This window comes from Elgaria multicarinata, chromosome 10, assembly GCF_023053635.1.
Source record: "Elgaria multicarinata webbii isolate HBS135686 ecotype San Diego chromosome 10, rElgMul1.1.pri, whole genome shotgun sequence".
Classification (NCBI taxonomy): domain Eukaryota; kingdom Metazoa; phylum Chordata; class Lepidosauria; order Squamata; family Anguidae; genus Elgaria; species Elgaria multicarinata.
In genome coordinates this window covers 30331537-30351208 of record NC_086180.1, presented here as the reverse complement: position 1 = coordinate 30351208, position 19672 = coordinate 30331537, and the positions used below count along the sequence as shown (strand labels likewise).

The 19672-nt window shown below is 42.2% G+C and overlaps 2 protein-coding genes across 3 annotated transcripts in view; one reads left to right on the top strand and one right to left on the bottom strand.

Annotated features, from left to right (window-relative positions):
* The window catches only part of CASP6 (caspase 6), a 459872-nt gene that overhangs the window by 381439 nt on the left and 58761 nt on the right, over nt 1-19672 (top strand). The gene's annotated exons all lie outside the window — the stretch shown is intronic.
* Nucleotides 4222-11708, bottom strand: GAR1 (GAR1 ribonucleoprotein). 2 transcript variants are annotated; one of them, XM_063136127.1, is made up of 7 exons: nt 11626-11708; nt 9100-9301; nt 8857-9011; nt 7183-7242; nt 6182-6320; nt 6001-6075; nt 4222-4468 (listed from the first exon to the last, which is right to left on the bottom strand). In XM_063136127.1, exons 2-7 carry the CDS (start codon nt 9290-9292, stop codon nt 4455-4457), a joined length of 636 nt encoding a protein of 211 aa, XP_062992197.1. In that variant the 5' UTR covers nt 9293-9301; nt 11626-11708; the 3' UTR covers nt 4222-4454. The 2 variants fall into 2 exon arrangements, with proteins under 2 accessions (XP_062992197.1, XP_062992196.1); XM_063136126.1 differs by lacking the exon at nt 11626-11708 and adding an exon at nt 11272-11385.

The following is a 19672-nucleotide window of genomic DNA, read 5'->3' as shown; positions in this document are numbered from 1 at the left end:
GAAAAACACAAAGAAGATCCTACAAGTTTGAAGTTTAAGTTCCCATGCCCTAGTGCCGTGTTCTTCACTTGCAAGGCCTGAGAGACACTGGAGGTTCCCATTCATCTCAAGTGCTACTCTCCACCCTCCCCTTTGCAATACCTTATGCCAAGGAGGGGCTCTCTAACTTTGCCATGTCGCTGGCTTTAGTCGTGGGCCAGTTGCTGCATTCTGGGATAAAGCTCTGGGGGTGAGGAGTCAGAAAACCTACCACTCATCAGCTGTAAAACGGCTCCAGTCGGGAGGGAAGAGAACAAGATGCAATCCTCCAATTAGCTATGGTGGAGGAAGAGCCCAAGAGACAAACAACATAATTGGGCAGCTATAGTAGTGGTCCTGCTTGAAAAATAGTGAAGATCACTGCTCCAGTATAACTAAGCATCTGTATGCGTAATTGAAATAAATGCCAAAAAAGAGAGACTCCTGTGGCACCTTAAAGACTAACAAATTTATTCTGGCATGAGTTTTCACTCACTTCATCAGATGCATGGAGTGTTGTAGACTTTCAGGTTTATATACAGTTCTTCCTGCTTCAAACTTTCTTCCCATCCTCCATCAACTCTCCTGTATTGAATTTTAGTCTGAGCTTCTTGGAGCAAGAACCTGTCCTCTTACCCTTCATGAATAAATGGGGCCTATGAGCCCAAATGACCCATTACTTTTGTCTGCTATATTTGCTCCTGCTGTTCCATTTCTGGCAGCTTCTTCATTTCTATTTTTTCCTTCCCTTTTTGCTCCTGTCACTTGTCTTGCCATTTGCCACCACCCCACCCCACCCATCTCCTTTTCTCTCCCCCACTCTGCAGTTTCTTGCTCGCCTTGGCTTTTCCACCCTCCCTACCTCCTTGGCTTTTTCCACCCTCCCTACCATATGGCAATGAAACAGCGTTTGAAAGCCTATTTTGCAGTCCCTGATCAGGACAGGATATAATATATAGTTGCATAACATGAGTCTCACACAGGTTCCATTCATGGGCAGTAGCCTTTTTAGGGGTAAGAGGGAGAAGAGAGCCTCATCTCCTTCTGGGATTTTGTTCTTGAAAAAACTACACATCTCAAGAATTCCTTGAAGGCATACTGGCACATCCATTTTGTGTGTGACTGGTCCTAGTTGGTCCCCAATCATGTGTGCAAGGCAAGTCCAACATTACCATGAGAAGGAATGATAAAAAGTGTGTTCATGCAATAATATGAATTGACTTGAACTGGACACCAGTAACACAGGGGCACACTCATTAAGCAATTTCTGGAGCGGTTACCATGCTCCAGGAATTCCCCAAGGTATCTCTGGCTGACAGAACAATTCTGGCCATACATTTACATATGCATGGATAAGGGCGGAATATATACGTGAACCAGTGTTTGTGAGGACAAGGTTTTCATATTACGTTGCTCATATGCAAGCCATTCAGACAATCTGTCCGCTCCAGAAACATTTCTGGCGTTGTAGCAACAAACACAAAGGAAAAATTAGTGGGACAAGTGGACAGTAGTATGAAACATCATACATCAGTTCATTATTTCAAGAAAGATTACACTATCAGCATTTGGGGAGAGGCTGTAGCTCAGCGGTAGAGAACCTGCCTTACATGCAGAAGGCCACAGGTTCAATCCCTGGCATATCCAAGTCAGGCTGGAAAAGAATCCGGCCTAAAACTCTAGAGAGCTCAGTGTTGACAATACTGGCCTGGATGGAACAATGGTCTGACTCAGGATAAAGCAGCTTCCAGTGTTCCTATTGTGTCACAAGTTCTGTAATCTGTGGGCATGTCTACATCAGCCCTTTTTACCAGGGTCGTCCCTGGATCATCCCTGTGCATCCAAATGACGCACAAGTGAACCCGGGGAAAGGCAGGGACGACCGGTGCATTTTCCCAGGATAACTGATTGCCCAGTTATCCCAAATTTCGCCACAGTCCCAGGACCATCCCGAGAACTGTAGCTGGTATGCTGCGCACTCCCAGGGCCTCAAACAGGCATGAAGCCACACGGGCTGGCTCCGTGCCCATTGGGAGGGGGCAGCAATTTTGCCATCCCAGGGATGGCGGTGTGTGTGTGTTGGGTTTTTTTACCTTGATTTTCACCGTGCGCACAAGGCTCCTCTTAAAAAAGATGGCAGCAGCGACATCCCTCTTTCCTTCCAGGACATCATGCAGCTGTCAGTTTGCTGGGGGAGGATCATGGAAGTAGGCAAGTCTGCAATCCTCCCCCCCTCTACACACTTAAGTTATAGCCATGCCCCTAATTTTATGTCTAAGACAGTATTATTCTTTTATTCTCACTGAGTTCAGACAACACAAACAGGAAATGCACTGGAAGCCGGAGCTAGAGCAGAAAGCAGCAGCTGTTGTCGGGATCAGTATATAAATATTGTAAATAAATAATAAATAAATAAAAAGGCTGAAATCCTAAACACACTTACTAGGGAGTAAGCCCCATTAAACACAATGGGACTTACTTCTTAGTAAGCATATACTGCATAGCACTGCAAATGCTTTTTCATTTGTAAGGCAGAGCTTCCATCATAGATTCGCTTAATTCATACAGCAAATGGTGTAAGTCATATTTAAAATGTTTTATTCTTTTAAAGAAAACTGGCATTAAAAACTGTGATTCAGCAGTAGAGCATGCACATGGGATTCTTTATGTGCACATGAGGATCCATTCCATTTTCAGATATGCAGGCAACATGCAGCAAATGCAGAGCATGCCCGAACATTATAGAGAATGTTCACCCTGCATGTAGAACGCTTTGCAGAACCTGGACCCTCCCGTATAAAAGTTTAATATCTTGCTTGCTGTTGCACAGATATCTTGAGGATGCTACAGGTAACACCTATAAATTCTGGCATATATAACAAAAACCCAAATCTCAGATGCCTTTTATTCAGTGTCCCTTCCCTCAGCAAATGGGAGGAACAAACTTTACTAGCTGTCCATTGCAACGATCTGCCTAATGGTTAGCCTCAGAAGTTAGAGGCAATCGATATGAGGGTTCAGTGCTGTGCTTCATTTCCTTAACAAAGGCTGCTAAATAAATTTACACTCCGTATCGACAACACATTATTGATATACTTATCCCCCAACAGCTAAATCAAATGCTAAAAAGCATGGAAGTGAAAGGCGTGAGAGTAGAGGCGTGTATATTGAACAAAACTGCACTGATAACAATTCAGAGTAAAGGATGCAGGTTACAACAAGGTGGATCACACATTGAACACTGAAAAGAGAAGACTATGAAGTAACAATTAGAAAACAGATGTATCTTAATGAAGTTGGATAATGGAAGTAGCAAGGTACAAACTTGTCAGGGTAACTCACTGCCACTGAAGCTTATCGAAAGAAGGGGGCTAGGACCTGAGTTTAGGAAAAACAAATACCATGTTTTGGGGCAGAGAAACATCTTAAAGATTTGCCTTAGCTTCATTCCCACGGCATATGCTCATTAGTGGCGTCTACGATTTTCTGAAAAAGCTGTCTTACAGCAAAACAGGAGTAAAACCGGATTCCTGTAATTTACCACTGTTTGTACCTTCCTATTTCCAGTTTCAAACTTTATGATACATCTGTTTTCTAATTGTGACTTCAGTCTCCTACTTTCAATGTTCAATGTGATTCACCTTGTTACAACCTGTATCCTTTACTCTGAATTGTTATCAGTGCAGTTTTGTTCAATATACACGCCTCTATTCTCATGACTTGCAGTTCCATGCTTTTTAGCATTTGATTTAGTTGTTTCATATCAACTGTTGCTTTTGTTTGTGGGTGTTTTTATGCTTATCCCTCACCATACAGGCAAGAGCTTTCAGAGACAAACATACGTATAGCTCACTAACCAGGATTGAACGTATCTTGGCAGTAAGGCACTACAAATGTAGTTTTAAATAAATTCTATGCTATTGCTATAAAAAGATATTTGTCATTTGGTTATATTATTCACTGAGAGGTTAAATTAAATGTAATTTTGAAATCATATTCAAGTTATTTTGATACACTTTTCCATGGATCCACAAAACACTATTGTCAGACTGACAAAACAAAATGCAAAGACTTTTTTTAAAAAGTCCCAAATATTTGTGCAAGACATTTTGAGCCAGCAAGCTTTTATGTTGTTTAGAGGTTCACTGGTTTCCAAACTTCAAGACGGTGTTTTGATTTTAAAAATAGCTCATTAAAAAAGTGTTAAAAAAATAACATTTCCTTTAATGTCTATTACAGACCAAGAGAGATCCAAGAATCTGCAGCTCTTCTTAAATCATCCATTTTAGTAGAAATCCATGAACTACAGACGTGATAGTCAAGTCTTGACAACTGTACGATTAAAATCGTCCATTTTGTAGCATTCAAGTTAATAAGAAAACTTTTCATTGCATTTCGTAACAAAGCCATAAATGTGATTCTTCCCAGAGTTTCACTTAACGTCCTCTGCCTAATTGGAAAGAAAACCGCAGATTAAATGATGCACATCAAGAACAGGATTCAATGGCGACATTACGCGAACTCAAATAGCGCTAGTGGACCTCCGCTGAATCTTTCTGTGCACATTACACTTGCACAAACATTAACTTCAGTTGAATTCCCCTCTTGCACATATTTCAGAATCTAGTTTCTTCTAGTGCAACGTCATTTGTGCTAACAGAATGATACAGTTGGATTCTGCCCCTAGTCTGGAAAATGTGTGGTTACAATTAACAGTTGGTTTCAGCAGAGCCTGCAGTGTCATAGTAGTTTGCAGTTAGGATTTTAACATTCCTTTCGAAACAACATACAAAACATTGGTAAAACACTGGGCTGGGTCCTCTACTCAAGGCTGGCTCCGGGTGTGAAGCCCCCTTTCATTAGATGCTCCCCCCCACCCCCTGTGCAAAATTACTGGTGGTCAGGGTGAATAAAAATCAATGATTTTTTTTAATTTAAAACAGATTTTTTTATTTAAATTGGATTTTTTTAATAAAATGTTTTTTGAGGAAAAATCTACCTAAAGATAGTTTTCTATTTAAGATACATTATAGTCTAAAGGTTATTCATCATGAAATAAGGATTAGTTTTTAATTATGTAGCATGAGGCTGTTTAAATTTTTTGGTAAATGAATTCCATTAATCCTTTCACAATGTCATGCTCTTCCAGAGGTTTCTGTAAGATTATTTTTCTTCTTCCAATAAAGTACAGCAGAAAAGTTGTTCAAATATGAATGATTAACCTATTAAACTGGAGATAGTTCACCTTGCAATAATTTCATAATTATCTATCTATGATGTGTTTCTAATAGTATCACCAAATCAGTATTTTTTTTAATGTAACTGTAAAACTAATCTGAAAAGTTGCTATTCTAAAAATGAAACCTTCATCTGGTTGTAAATATTAAGATTATACCAGGAAGAATGAGTCTTTGGTAACTCTGAGTTGTGTAAAATATAGCGAGGAAGAGTGCACTTTTTTGGGGGGGGGGGGGGAGGTCACATGATTAAACCGAGTCTTTCTGAGTAGTGATTTAAATCATGCTATGGCCAGCCCCAAGTCTAGTTTTCACACTTCCTACCATCAAGAAACCCTTTCCATATTGACTTGTCTGCAGAGGACTCCTTCTGCTTTTACCAGATTCAGGATTTTCCAGTGTTCACATTCATCCCCAGAATCCTAACTAGCCAGGTCTAATGAGTATTACCATTGTTCTGCATCCATTACAGAATATTCTCCTGTGATGGCATGATGCATGGGGATAAAACAGTACTCCCGGGCAACCTGCCTATTAAGGAAGTTATCTTCCAGAATCGATAAGGAACACCTGATAAATTTCCAAGGAAACCTACATTTTCCCGTAATGTTTTGAAAACTATTACTAAACCACATCGAAGAAGCAAAGAACAAAATATTGTAGATCTATTACTAAATACGCAGCATAGGTAATTCACTCTAAATATCAATGTTATTAACTTAGACAGATAAATGAATATACTTACCCCTAAATCCTCGACCACCACCTCCACCACGTCCTCCTCTGAACCCTCCGCCACCTCTGCCACCCCTGAAACCACCTACAAATAGGTAAAGTAGGGAGGTAGATTAGATTTCTCAGAAACAAAATCTCAACAGCCTTATTCCATGCACTTAAGACGCATCAACAGGAAGAACACAACCTACCTCCACCTCGGCCACCTCCACCTCGGCCACCTCCTCTTCCTCCACGCCCTCCTCTACCACCTCTTGGAGGGCCTTTCTCACCTGGAGGCCTTGGCAAAAACCTTTGCAGAGGAAGCAATTTTGCTGGATCGATGTAAAACTGTAGAAGAAAACTGATGTTAGTTCTCTCCATACCAGCAATGGGATGGGTGGAGAATGCAGTTTCCGGGCTCTCATGCTGAAGCCCTGGCTATGACCTCGGAGCTAGGAAACCTAGCTATCATATGGCCCCTCCAGACATTTAATAGCTCAAAATTTGACAATGCAAAACTTCCCTAAATGTTAAAAGTTTTTTTTTTATTCAGTTAAAGTCAGTCATGACTAAGTCACATGAAGCAAGTTAGCCATACTTAACTCAACTCCACCGCTTTCAATGGGCCTGTTCAGACAACATGCTAAGCCATGGTTAGGGCGCTAACACTTCTGAAGCAGTGTTTAAACCATGGTTACGTAGCCACCATGGTTAGGAATGGTTCACACAACACACTAAGCCATAATGTTTAGCTCAAAATGCTTAAGAGCTGTGGCTTAGTGAGTCATCTGAACAGGGTTAATGGGACATCCTAAATATGTTTACCCAGAAGTTAGTCTCAATGAACTCAAATGGACTGCTGCCCTTCTCATGACTATTGTTCAGTCAGTCAGGGCAAGCAAACAAGGTATACCAGTGAACATAACATCTGCAAACCCTGTTGCTTCGTGGTTAGAATATCTATTAAGTTAACAGTCCTAACACTGGGGCTATGCTGTAATTTTTGCAAACAGGTTTTTTGAATGAGCAACATTTAAATACCATAAATATTTACTGCATGTGCATTTAAGAAGCCATTAGCAGACATACTTAAATTGCATCCAAGTGTTTCATGCACCTTATTCAAGTTTACAGTTATGAAAAACTTGTTGGTGAACACATCACAGCTAGAGCTACATGTTACATTCATTGAATGTTATCACAACCTTACCTTTTGTAGCTTTTTGAAGGAAGATGCTTTCATGTTTTCTGACAATTTGACTGAAAAATACTTTTACAGTTGATTAAGGAAGATTACACTGAGTACATTCTAATTCTTCTCAACAGACATACTAATGGGCAATGTTTGAGTCACATTACTACCCTTTTAGTATTTTCATTAGAAAAGAAACCCTAGAATTTCTGAAGGAAGCACCAAGCTCCCTTTCTATATGTTTTTCAGGCATTTTTAGTACCAGTCCCATTGCTTAAAATTTATCACAGAAAAGATGTAGCTACTGAAGCCTAAAATGTAGCAGAGACAAAATAACCACCATGAGAATACATCCCTTTTAGAAACACGAGCGCTACGAGATAGAGACACAACTAAGAAATTCTGTCTCTGCGATAGTCGTAAACTTTACAGCCCACTTGACTCATCTTTTTAATTTCGTAATTACATCCCAAGCGGGAGACGCATTTTTTACCTAGTCACTAGGGACTTATAAAGTCCAATCAGAGCTATTCAATTGCCTTGGCTAAGCCATCAAAATAGATTAGCTCGAACAGGAAAGCAGTTAGACCACAGTTGAGACCATCACTATCATGAAGCTCCCCAGAAAGTCTAGAAAAGCTTTAATCCTGTTAATCAAAATGCTCAATGCCTATAACCTTAAGGAATGGACTCTTGCATCAACCAGGACAAGCAGGCCAGAAAATGAATTGGAAACGATTTTGAAATGCACTCCTGAAAAAGATATGATTAGTGCCAATTGTTGGGGGGGAGGGAGAAGAGAGATTAAAACTGAGGAGGTGGTACAAGCTCACAAAGCAGGTCATCTGACAGTTGCCATCAGCAGGACCATTAGGACGAGGTGCAAACATTCTAGTTACTGATCCAATTCAAAAGATCTTGTTACGAACACTGCAGATGAGCCACAAAACCTCCTCAGCAATACAACCTGCTTCCCAAAAATAGAGAACAATGCAATTCTTTCAACACCAAACTTGTGTGGTGTGAAATGGGGTCAAGAGAAATAAACCCTAAAACTTATAAAACTAAACAGCAAGCAAAACAGCACAATGCTATGAATGTCTACCCAGAACAAAGTCCCATAGCATTCAATGAGTCTTACTCCTAGGTAGGACTGCAGCCCAATAGCTGAATTTGAAGCACGACAACTAGGTTCGTGAAAAAGGGGCAGTTTAGCTTTTTCATGCCAACTGAAAACCTAGGAGTAACTGTATAATACGGAGGGCAACAGATACAACCGTATAGGTTTTCCAGTGTATGCATTGCTATCAGCTTGCTCAGCCCAAGTGCCAAACATTAGCTAGTGCATCCCTAAGCTCAGGGATGGGCAACTTGTGGCCCTCCAAATGTTTAGTTGTGCAACTCCCATCAGCTCTACCCAGCATAGCCAATAGTGAGGGATCATAGGAGCTGAAGGCGAAAACGTCTGGAATGTCACAAGTTGCCCACTCCTGCTCTATCTGGTAAATGGAGGGAACAAGAAAAGCAGCTAAAGCCAACTGCGCTTTTAGGATCTGCACTTTTAACTGCCTTTGGCCTGTTCAAGCACACCCACATACACAAATATGTGTTTTCTTGAAAATAAAAAGTAAAAGAATTTTTTTAGTCATCTTATCTTCAGGAAACATTCAAAAGCACATTGCCAAAGGATACAAAGTCTCGGAGTTGCCCAAATATTTCGTCCACTTTCCCAATCTGTTCTTTATTTTCCAGATAGACTGGTGCATTGAAATAAGGTACTTTGTTTTCCTGAGTGACACATTTGCAAACAATGTCATCTTCACAAGGGTGCATAAACTCTCCAACAACTACAAAGAAGAGAAATGTATTGAAATCAGGAAATCAGTATACAATTTTTTTTTTAAAAAAAAATCATTAGGAATGAATGTAACTTACTGACTACACTTTCAGGGGGTCCTTGGTCATATCCTCCTCTGTTGAAGCCTCCTCGTCCTCCTCCACGGCCAAATCCACCTCTTCCACCACCACGTCCTCCTCTATTGAATCCACCTCCGCCCCGATTGAATCCACCTCCGCCCCGATTGAATCCGCCACCACGATTACCACCACCTCTTCCTCGAAATGACATGCCTCCCTTCTGTTCAACAAAGTATCCACAAAAATCAATAGCAATTCCAGTGAACTGTGGAGCTTGGGTTACTCCACACAGTATTGTGATATTCATACTGTTGGATGCATTAACTAGTGCTATGACTAACACATAATACTCTGAAGTGACCAGCAGATAGCAACGTTTAAGTATTTTCAAAAGATCAATTACCTTGAAGAAATATTTTAGGGTTTTACGGTGGTTTTAGAAACTACATTTACTGAATCCCTATCAAATTCAGTAACTTTACTCACTCACATAAAATCCACTGTTTCAAGTCTCATCATCTTGCAGTGACCATCCAAGAACAAGACATACAGATCTAGTATTTTGGATTAATTACCTTTTCCAGTATCTCAGAGTTAGGATATAATCCTAAGCATATGTAGGCAGAAGAGTGGCTGGGGCATGCTGGGAGTTGTAGGACTTTTTCCTGTCTAAACATGCATAGGATTGTGCCCTAACAGCCTTATACTATGCAAAAAACTGTAATACAAAAATCAACCAGATACTATAGTCCGAGGCAACAAGCTCTACACCATTTAGGAGCCAAAGGAGAGAGTGCAGAAGGGTTCTAGTTTACTTACTGTCCACACCAATAGTCTAAGAAAACTGGTAAAGAAACACTTTCTCCCTATATTCCACTGCAGTTATATAGCAAAACCAGCGTTACTCAAATAGCAAAAGGTGAAATTGAGAAATAGGGTAGCATTGAAGCAAAACCTTGCCCTGTCATAGTTCTTTAAAATACTATTGCTTGGCAAGTGACAGTGAAACGTTTTAACACTTGAAGAATTAAGTATTACAACAAAGTTTTGAAAGGTTTAGCTAGAAGCATACAAATAGCAAGGGTTTTTTTAAAAAAATGGAGGGAAAAACAACTATTGCTCCTTCCACTATCTCCCTCACACTATTTCCTATCCTTTGAATATCATACTGTAAGATATTGAGTAAGTTATTTGCTTAAAGTATAACCGAATGCCTGAAATTGGGCTTGTAAGGATGATTTCAGCATGCATGTAAGAAAGTCCTCGATGTACGGGCACAGAGGTATCAGCACTTTATTAAGATTCTTGTCAAAGGGGTAGGATAACGTACTCTAAATTGTACAATATTTTATCCTACCCCTTTGATAATATGCACCCAAGGAAGCAGTTAATAAGCAAAGATTAATATAATCATTTCATTTAACTGCTATGCAATGGCAACAAATGATGAAGGAAAGAGGAGATAAAGACAGTGATTTGAAGTATCTATTCCCCATACCACAGACCTCCTGCTGCTCCAACCACTGCTGTTCAAAGATTCCATGGTAAATATAGAACTGCCCACCAAAACCGCTGGCTCTTCCCAGTGGCAAGAATGACAATGATAACTGAGGGGGGTGGGAAGATGATGGAAAACCGCCTTCCCCAACCTAGTGCCCTCAATATCTTTTGGACTATAATGCCCATAATCTGACCATTGGCCAGGCTGAGTGGGGATGATGGGAGTTGTAGACCAAAATATCTGAAAAACACCAAGTTGGAGAAGGCTTTTGTGAAATGTCTCCTTCCCAAGCCTTTGATGTTACCACCTTACCTACAGCATTTCCTCTAGACTTGCTTTCCTCCTCCCATCTCATTTCTCAAAATGCACAACTGTGGCATCCAGCCACAGGAAATTATCCAGACCCTGTGCTCCCAGCATTTGAGCAAAGGAAAACGAACACTTTTTAATCACTGTACTACAGGAGTAAGAGAAAGCCACATCTGAGGGAAACACTCCAAGTAGCTCAAAAATGGTGATGAGACTACCCACGCCAAAAGAACGCCACCGGGAAAAGGATTTTTAAGAACATGGATCAGACACATGTCTCCTCCGAAGTCAGCCCCACTGAGTTCAATGGGACGTACTCTGAGGTGTGCTTAGGGCTGCAGCCAAGAACAACCAAACAGCACATACATACACACCCCGACCTGATCCATGAACGACTTCACGGGCGGGCAACTTCTGGCCCTCCAGATGTCGTTGGATTGTAACTCCCATCAGCCCTAGCCAGCATGCCCAATAGCAGGGGATGGTGGGAGTTGGAGTCCAACATCATCTTGAGGGTCACATGTTGCCCACCGCTGACCGCTAGAAGCTTCAAGGCCGGATAGACGGAGAATTGGAGAGGACGCAAAAAGCATCCGCCGCCTCCTCACTAACGAGGCTCGGGCTGAAGAAACATAGGAAGGCTACGACCCTCCTCCACCACCACCGCCGCCATCCCTTCCAGCTTGCAACGTCCCTTGAACGCAGCATCCCTTCCACGGACTCCCTTCTCCCACCTAGCTAAAGACGCTCCACTCTTCCTTCCCACGTGGCCGCCCCTCTTTCTCAAAAGAGCGGCGTGCCGGCCACTTCTAATGACCTCAACAAGCAGCGCCTGCCGTCTTAACCAATCCCGATCCTGCCGTAAAACACCACGATTTCGCTTTACGGTTGTTGGAAACGGAGACCTTAACCATAGATACAGGTTACGACTCTATCACTTTTAACTGTCAAAGAGATAAGAAAATAGAGTAATACAGAGAAGGAACTTCCAGTATTGAAGCCCCCACTGGCTGTAAGAGTCTCTTACAGGGTATTCCTATACATGTCTGCTCAAAAGTAAGTCTCGTTGCGCTCAATGAGACTTACTCCCAGGTAGGTGTAATATAAGATTGCAGCCTTATTTAACCAAACACTAAACGGTTTTAATGTAGTTATTTACATATTTAAATCCCTCTTTTTAAGACAAGTGGTTTAAAATAATTTAATGAATACGAATATCATGTAAACTTGAAATAGTATCTATATTTACTAAGTTCTTGTAAACTACTTGTCTTAACAAGCAGGTTCTGAATACATTTTAAAAGCAACAACAATGATTAAATAACATTTTCATAAAAGCAATCTCACTAAGAAGTAATGTTTGAAAATAAATTTAAACCTTCTGGTTTTACGTGCATATGTGTGTGTTAATATTTGTTCCATGAGAGGATTACTCTTCTTGCATCTGATCAAGTGCACAAAAAATCATGCTATGATACACTTCTTGTTAATATTTAAGGAGTTCTGGAGAACTCGAATTCTTGCTCACCTCTTTGTACACCTTGGTTGGTTGGAATAAAGATATATTACCATCCTGTTGTGTTGGAATACTGTTTCTTAAAATGGTTTCTCTAAACCGTCATTACGATTGTCAATTTTACATGTTGGCTGGGAATATTTCTGTCTAAATCTTCATAGGATTCCACGCTGAGAGGGACGAGGTGGCTGTTCCTTCCATAACTGACCCTCAATAATAAGGGTGGAGAATTTGTGGCCTTCCAGATGTTGGACTCAAATTCCCATGAGTCACAATGGTCAAGGATGATGGGAGGTATAGTCCAACAACATCTGGAAGGCCACAGGTAGCCTACCATGCTCTACACTATACTGCCAAGGAAAGCGGGTAAAAGCAACTGCTAAGCTTGCAATTTCTCTTGCGTTTTCTGCTGATGCTCAGAGAGAGTGAACACAAGACCCAAGATGTAAGAACAACACTTCAGAAAACAGGTACTGGGAGGTGGAGGGAGGTCTTCAATGGGAGAAAATTAGTCATCCCTTAGCCTGCTCCTTTTCTGCCACTGCAGCAGGTAAGGGTGGAAAGGTTTGCTGTTTACTGTTTGTTTGCCCCTCCTTCCTAACAATAGATGCTCATCAGTGTTTTTCATTCAAAATAAACATAGCCGTGTTAAACACATTGTTTAGTTTAACACAAGCAGGTTGCACACATTTTGCCCTACAAGAAAGTTCCTTACATGTAGGAATTCTGTAAGGCCCCCTCACTCTGTCACATTCGCCCATCTATTACAATGCTGAGGTCCACCTAACTCCCTCGCCATTAAGTGCCTGATTAAGATATAACTGTGGGATATACTAAACCGAAGGGCACCGAATGGGCATTGAAATGCATTGGTTTATTCCAAATGGCCATAGGAAATCATTGGAGGAGTTTAGGGATCATCTGCAAATCAAAATACCTAAAGGAGTTAAGCGTTCAGTTTTCATAGAAAACCACACAGAATCAAAATACAAACTAACAGAGCGGTTTCAGGGAACAACTACTATGACCCCCCAACACTATGGTTCTAGGGATCATCCCCACATTCAAGAAGAAATAAGAATGCAATAAAAAGAGGGTAATAACAGTTTTATACACTGCTTTACAAGCACATATTTAAAACACTCAAATATGAGAGGAATTTTGTCGCAACATGCCAAACATTATTTAAATGTTTATATATGCCCCGCCACAGCGCCCACAACTTACAACAGGCCAGTTTTAAAATGGCCATAGGAAAACATTGGGCTGTCAGGCAGCATCCTAAGAGTTTTTGCTGGAGGCGTGCTCCATTGGAATGGTCCGCACTTTGCGCATGGCCACATTAGGTTTCTTCAGAATGGCCATAGGAAGCACTGGACTGTGGAACCTAATGTGGCCATGCACCAAGTGGGGAGTACGCCTCCAGCAAAAACTCTTAATATGCTTAGGGTCTCAGTTCAAACCTCCATGAGAATTTTGGGGCTCCCCCTTTTTTTCTGGGGCTGCCTGACAGCCCAGTGCTTTCCTATGGCCATTCTGAATTATTATTATTATTATTATTATTATTATTATTATTATTATTATTATTTATTTATTTATATAGCACCATCAATGTACATGGTGCTGTACAGATTACACAGTAAATAGCAAGACCCTGCCGCATAGCAGGCACAATGCGGGGACAATTCCAATGGAGAACGCCTCCAGCAAAAACTCTTAGGATGCTTAGGGTCTTATTACAAACCTCCATTAGAATTTTGGGGCTCCCCCTTTTTTTCTGGGGCTTCCTGACAGCCCAGTGCTTTCCTATGGCCATTCTGAAGGAACCTAAAGTGCCTATGTGCAATGTGGGGGCCATTTCAATGGAGCATGTCTTCACCAGGGACTCTTATGGTGCTTACAGTCTTATTACCAACCTCCCCGAATATTTTTGGGGGCTCCCCCTCTTTTTTGTGGGTCTGCCTGACAGCCCAATGTTTTCCTATGGCCATTTCGAAACCTGCCTGTTGTAAGGTGTGGGTGCTGAGAGGGGGGCATATATAAACATTTAAATAATGTTTGGCATGTTTCGACAAAATTCCTTTCTCATATTTGAGTGTTTTATAACTGGTGTTTATAAAGCAGCGTATAAAACTGTCATTACCCTCTTTTTATTGCAATCCTTGAAGTTGGGGATGATCCCTAGAACCACAGGTCATAGTAGTTGTTCCCTAAAACCGCTCATAGTTTGTATTTTGATTCTGTGTGGTTTTCTATGAAAACTGAATGTTTACCTCCTTTAGGTATTTTGATTTGTAGATGATCCCTAAACTCCTCCAATTGACTTCTATTCGGTGTCCTTCGGTTTAGTACGTCCCTATAACTGTTCATTCAGGCTTTCTCTGCATTATAACCCAGCTGTGTATTTATTGATTGTTTTATCTTTATCCTCTATTTTTTATTGTTGCTGTGATTTTAATGTTGTATACCTCTGTGGTATTTTTACGTTCAGTGTTTGAATTTGTATCAATAGAATCATAGAATCATAGAATCATAGAATAGCAGAGTTGGAAGGGGCCTACAAGGCCATCGAGTCCAACCCCCTGCTCAATGCAGGAATCCACCCTAAAGCATCCCTGACAGATGCTTGTCCAGCTGCCTCTTGAATGCCTCTAGTGTGGGAGAGCCCACAACCTCCCTAGGTAGCTGATTCCACTGTCGCACTGCTCTAACAGTCAGGATGTTTTTCCTGATGTCCAGCCGGAATCTGGCTTCCTTTAACTTGAGCCCGTTATTCCGTGTCCTGCACTCTGGGAGAATCGAGAAGAGATCCTGGCCCTCCTCTGTGTGACAACCTTTTAAGTATTTGAAGAGTGCTATCATGTCTCCCCTCAATCTTCTCTTCTCCAGGCTAAACATGCCCAGTTCTTTCAGTCTCTCTTCATAGGGCTTTGTTTCTAGACCTCTGATCATCCTCGTTGCCCTCTTCTGAACACGCTCCAGCTTGTCTGCGTCCTTCTTGAATTGTGGAGCCCAGAACTGGACGCAATACTCTAGATGAGGCCTAACCAGGGCCGAATAGAGAGGAACCAGTACCTCACGTGATTTGGAAGCTATACTTCTATTAATGCAGCCCAAAATAGCATTTGCCTTTCTTGCAGCCATATCGCACTGTTATTTTCTTCAATAAAATGAAGAAAATCCTATGTAGAATTATTGGCAGAGATAGCCCAATCCCACCCATGTCTTCTTAGAAGTAAGCTCCTCTGTGTTCAATAGGGCTTACTCTCAAATCAATGTGCACATGGCAGTGGCCTTTCTGTGATTATAAAAATAAAAGGAGGTCACATGTTTGTGTTTGGAACACATCACGTGATTTCTCAGCAATTCTGCTTTCCATTGGGGATTTGGAAACAAGAAAGTAAACAGCAAATTAGCTCTCCAACAAATTCGCAAGAATAAAATCCAGTCAATAGAAATTTGGACACTGTTCAACATTTAAGCTCAAACCCTAGTCTTGAAACAACTGTGAGCGTAAACTTCAAAATAAATGGACAAGAATGCAACTATGCCAGTCATTGTTAAAATCATTTTATTGCATGTTGAGTTATTTTATAATATATTTATAATAATAATGTAGGGTTTTTCTTATGTGCTGTATGTATGCACAGCGCAATTCAGTGAAAATACCGTATGTCTTTAGTAAAAGACATGTCTTTTCAGTAAAATGTGTCTTTTCAGTAAATATGTATTTTCAGTAAAAGGTTCCATTGATCTTTTGGCTCTTATATCCAAGCAACAGTGCATCCTATACATGTATATTCAGAAGTACATCCCATTTCATTCAGTGGGTCTTACTCCCAGGCAACGTTAGAGTGCAATTCTATACACACTTACTTGAGAGTAAGTCCCACTGAACTTAATGGAACTTCTGCTTAGACATGTATTAGATTGCACTGTATGTATTTTTTAGGACTGGGGAGTAAATCTTATCAAGGAGATTGGTTTTATATTGCTTTTTCTATCAGTGTGGGTTTCCCTGAAGGCACCTCTTGGCCAGAACTTCAGCTTGTTAACACCGAACAATATGTTTCCAAAGGAATTTATTGTTAGGCTATTTCCCTCAAGTGTTTTGAAATACCTGAAGGGACAAAAGAATACAAAAGATACCATTCAGCTAAAGATTGGGTAATCTGGGTTTGAAGAGAAACTGCACTTAGAAAGAGACTCTGGAACAGTATACATGAACACCGTAAGCTAAACAAGCTGTGGTGGCTTGTTTAAGTTGCAACCTATGTCAGATATAATTTGCATAATTGCCCACCTGTCATGTCATCTGAATGCGGGCAGCATGGCTTGTTTGAGGGGGAAACAACCCTCAAATAACCTGTGGGCTGTTGTTGGGTTATTTAAGAATTGTTTCCCCCTCAAACAAGCCTGGAAGCCAAAGTTTGGATACCACAACAAGCTGCAGACAGGGAGGTGATTATGCCAATCATACCTGGCACACCGTCATGGCCTGTTTTGCCTATGGTGATCATCTGAATCAGGTCTCAGAGAGATGAGTTTCAGGAGTGCTGTCTCTCCCATGACGATCTGATGTTGGAGCAGTGGACTTTGGCTCTCTGTTGGAGTGTTTAACCTGTGCTTCTTCCTATGCACAACCTCTGTATTTGTGAGTAAATACAAATATTACAAAATGACAAAGTCAGTGACCTTCCAAAGGAAACCAAAGCTGCCTAATAGCTGCACACAGGAAATCCCACTGCTTGAGGAAGTGGGGTGAGTGTAACATATCTATATTAGATCACTTATAAATGGTGAGGAACACTGACAACTTTATTCAATGCATTTGGGGAGGCCTCAGTCCATTGATTTTGGATGGCTTAGGAAGCAATCCTATGCATATTTAGGGCCTTGCTAGACCTGCGGGATAAGCCGGCAGGGAGGAGGGGCGATGTCACGCTAGAGTTAGCGTGCACCGTCACCAGCTTCCAGACGCACGACGCGACGGGGCATAGGGAAGCCCCGTAGCGTCGGCCATTTTTTTGTTTTGTTTAAAGGGACCATGTGCGCCGGGGAGCCGGAGAAGGTAGGTGCTTTTTAAAAAAAAATAAAGCCCCCCCTGATTCCCCCCCAATGCCCGATGACCCCCTCCCCCCTCGCTCGCCCGTCCTCCCCCCATCCCCGATGTCCTGTCCCCAGCTTTCCCCCCCCAACACCATCCCCGATGTCCTGTCCCTGGCTTCCCCCCCGCACCATCCCCGATGTCCTGTCCCCGGTTCTCCCCCCTGCGCCATCCCCGATGTCCTGTCCCCGGCTTCCCCCCCCCCGCGCCATCCCCGATGTCCTGTCCCTGGCTTTCCATCCCTCGCCCCTGATGGCTGCTCTCCTTCCCTCGCCCCCGTCCCCAATGCCCAGCCTTCTCCCCCCCTCTCTCCTGGCGGGTCCGGCCTTCCCCTGCCCCTCTCTCCCCCCCCCCAGGATCTGCCCCGCTGTGCCCAGTCCGTGGCTTTTCCCAGCTACTCGCGAGTAAGCGAGCAGCTGCAAAAAGCCACGGACCCTGCTAGACGAATTTGCTTATGCCGGCTTAAAGCAGGTTTCAGCGCGGCCTGACCTCGGATTCCCCTGTGCGTCATCTGGATGTACAGGAGGGAAACCAGGCCTCACACCGCGCTAACACCTGGTCTAGCAAGGCCCTTAGACAGAAAAATGCTGGCTGGCCTATGCTGGGAGTTGTAGGCTTTTTTCTAAAGGTGCATAGGGTTGTGCCTTTAGGGGCACTTAACTGTACAGGATTAGACTGCTAATGTGTGAAATGTCATGTCTAACCCTAGTGCCCCTGTTTGGGGAGAAGATGTTTCAGGTAATCAATCAGAATCAGATTCAGAACTAGAAGACGCAGCGCCAGATACCAGCCAGCCTGTACCAGTGGGGGAGGATGCTCTCACAGGCGATTCCCCAGCTGAGAATCAGCCCTCTCCAGAGCTTATCTCCTCAAGGCCAAATCCTACACACTCAGTGGGAAGTGAAGTTTCTTCCGGAGGTGAACATCCCAACAAGTTAGCCGATGCTAGGGTCCGCCGGGAGCTCAAACGCACAACGTGGAAGGAAGGCGTGAGAAAGTTGGTCCGATTACGCCAGAATCTGCCTCCGCACCAGGCTCTCAGAAGTTACAGGCGTTTGGGAAGTGGTTTCCTATTCTTCTTGAGTGGACAACTGTCTTGCTTAGTTTGCACAGTTTTGCCTAAAGAGACGTTTCCAAGAGGTTAGACTCTCTTCAGGTAGAAGAGACATTTGTTGCTTAATAAAAGCTTTGTGGATTACTTAGCAAGCCTCGTCATTTGCCTCCCATCAAAAGCAGGAGTTTCTGAGAAACACGACACAAGGAGAATGTTGTGTGCAGATTTAGTGTTGTACCATTGGTTCTGTTTACTGTCAATATTGCTGTACATACTGTTATGTAGCTTTGTGGCCCACTCCAGGAGCTCAACCAAGTGAGTTATTTCCAGAGAAGATCCAGCGCTTCTCTTCATGAGCGATTTATTGCACACTCATGATTAGCTACCCACAGAAGTTTGTGGGTCCTTTACATGACACTGTCAACCTCTAGGATATCTCCTGCACTTTCCCCTGGTAATCTCACTTTTTAAAAGATCAGAGATAATGCACCCTTTAAAAGCATTGCTGAGAGGGGAAGTTTTGAATTACAAATCACGTGGTTGCAATTGGTCACCGTCTAAAGAAGCCCATAGTAAATGTGTGGGGGAAACCAGAAGAAGAAAGCATGATGAAGATGCAGGTTTCTTCCTTAATGTACTTCCATAAGCACACAAACAAAACCCATCCACAAGTTTAAAAACTACAACATAACAATCATGAAAAAACAAACACTTTATGCCAAGTTGGTGGCTTTGCATCTCTGACATGCTCACCCTCTGTAGCAGAGTATTCCATTGTTTCTGATTCAGATGATGTTGTGTAAAGGACTATGTCAACCCCCTGGGATTCATAGGTGATATTTTCTTCATCACTGTTCTCCTCTGATGAGGAGTGTCTGACTCTGACTACTGTTGCCTTGTGCTCCTATTATTTGGGGGAGTGAGTATCTTCCGCTCTTTGACACCTTGTTTTGGAACCAATTGAAAAGCATGGTGGTCAACGGTGGGCTAGCCACTATGTCAGCTGTTGGTGGCGTATGTGTCATGCCTGTGTTCATGGGACATTAGTTGCCTTTGTGATGAGGAGGTTCAGTTCTGTACTTCTTTCTGATCATATCTGCATTT

Bases quoted from the DNA above. Each gene is read 5' to 3' on its own strand.
- GAR1 (XM_063136126.1), bottom strand. The intron at 9,012-9,099 runs GTAAGTTACATT...TCTTCTTTGTAG, and splicing joins ACCCCCTGAAAGTGTAGTCA to TTGTTGGAGAGTTTATGCAC. The intron at 6,321-7,182 runs GTAAGGTTGTGA...TTTCTTCTACAG, and splicing joins CCTTCAAAAAGCTACAAAAG to TTTTACATCGATCCAGCAAA.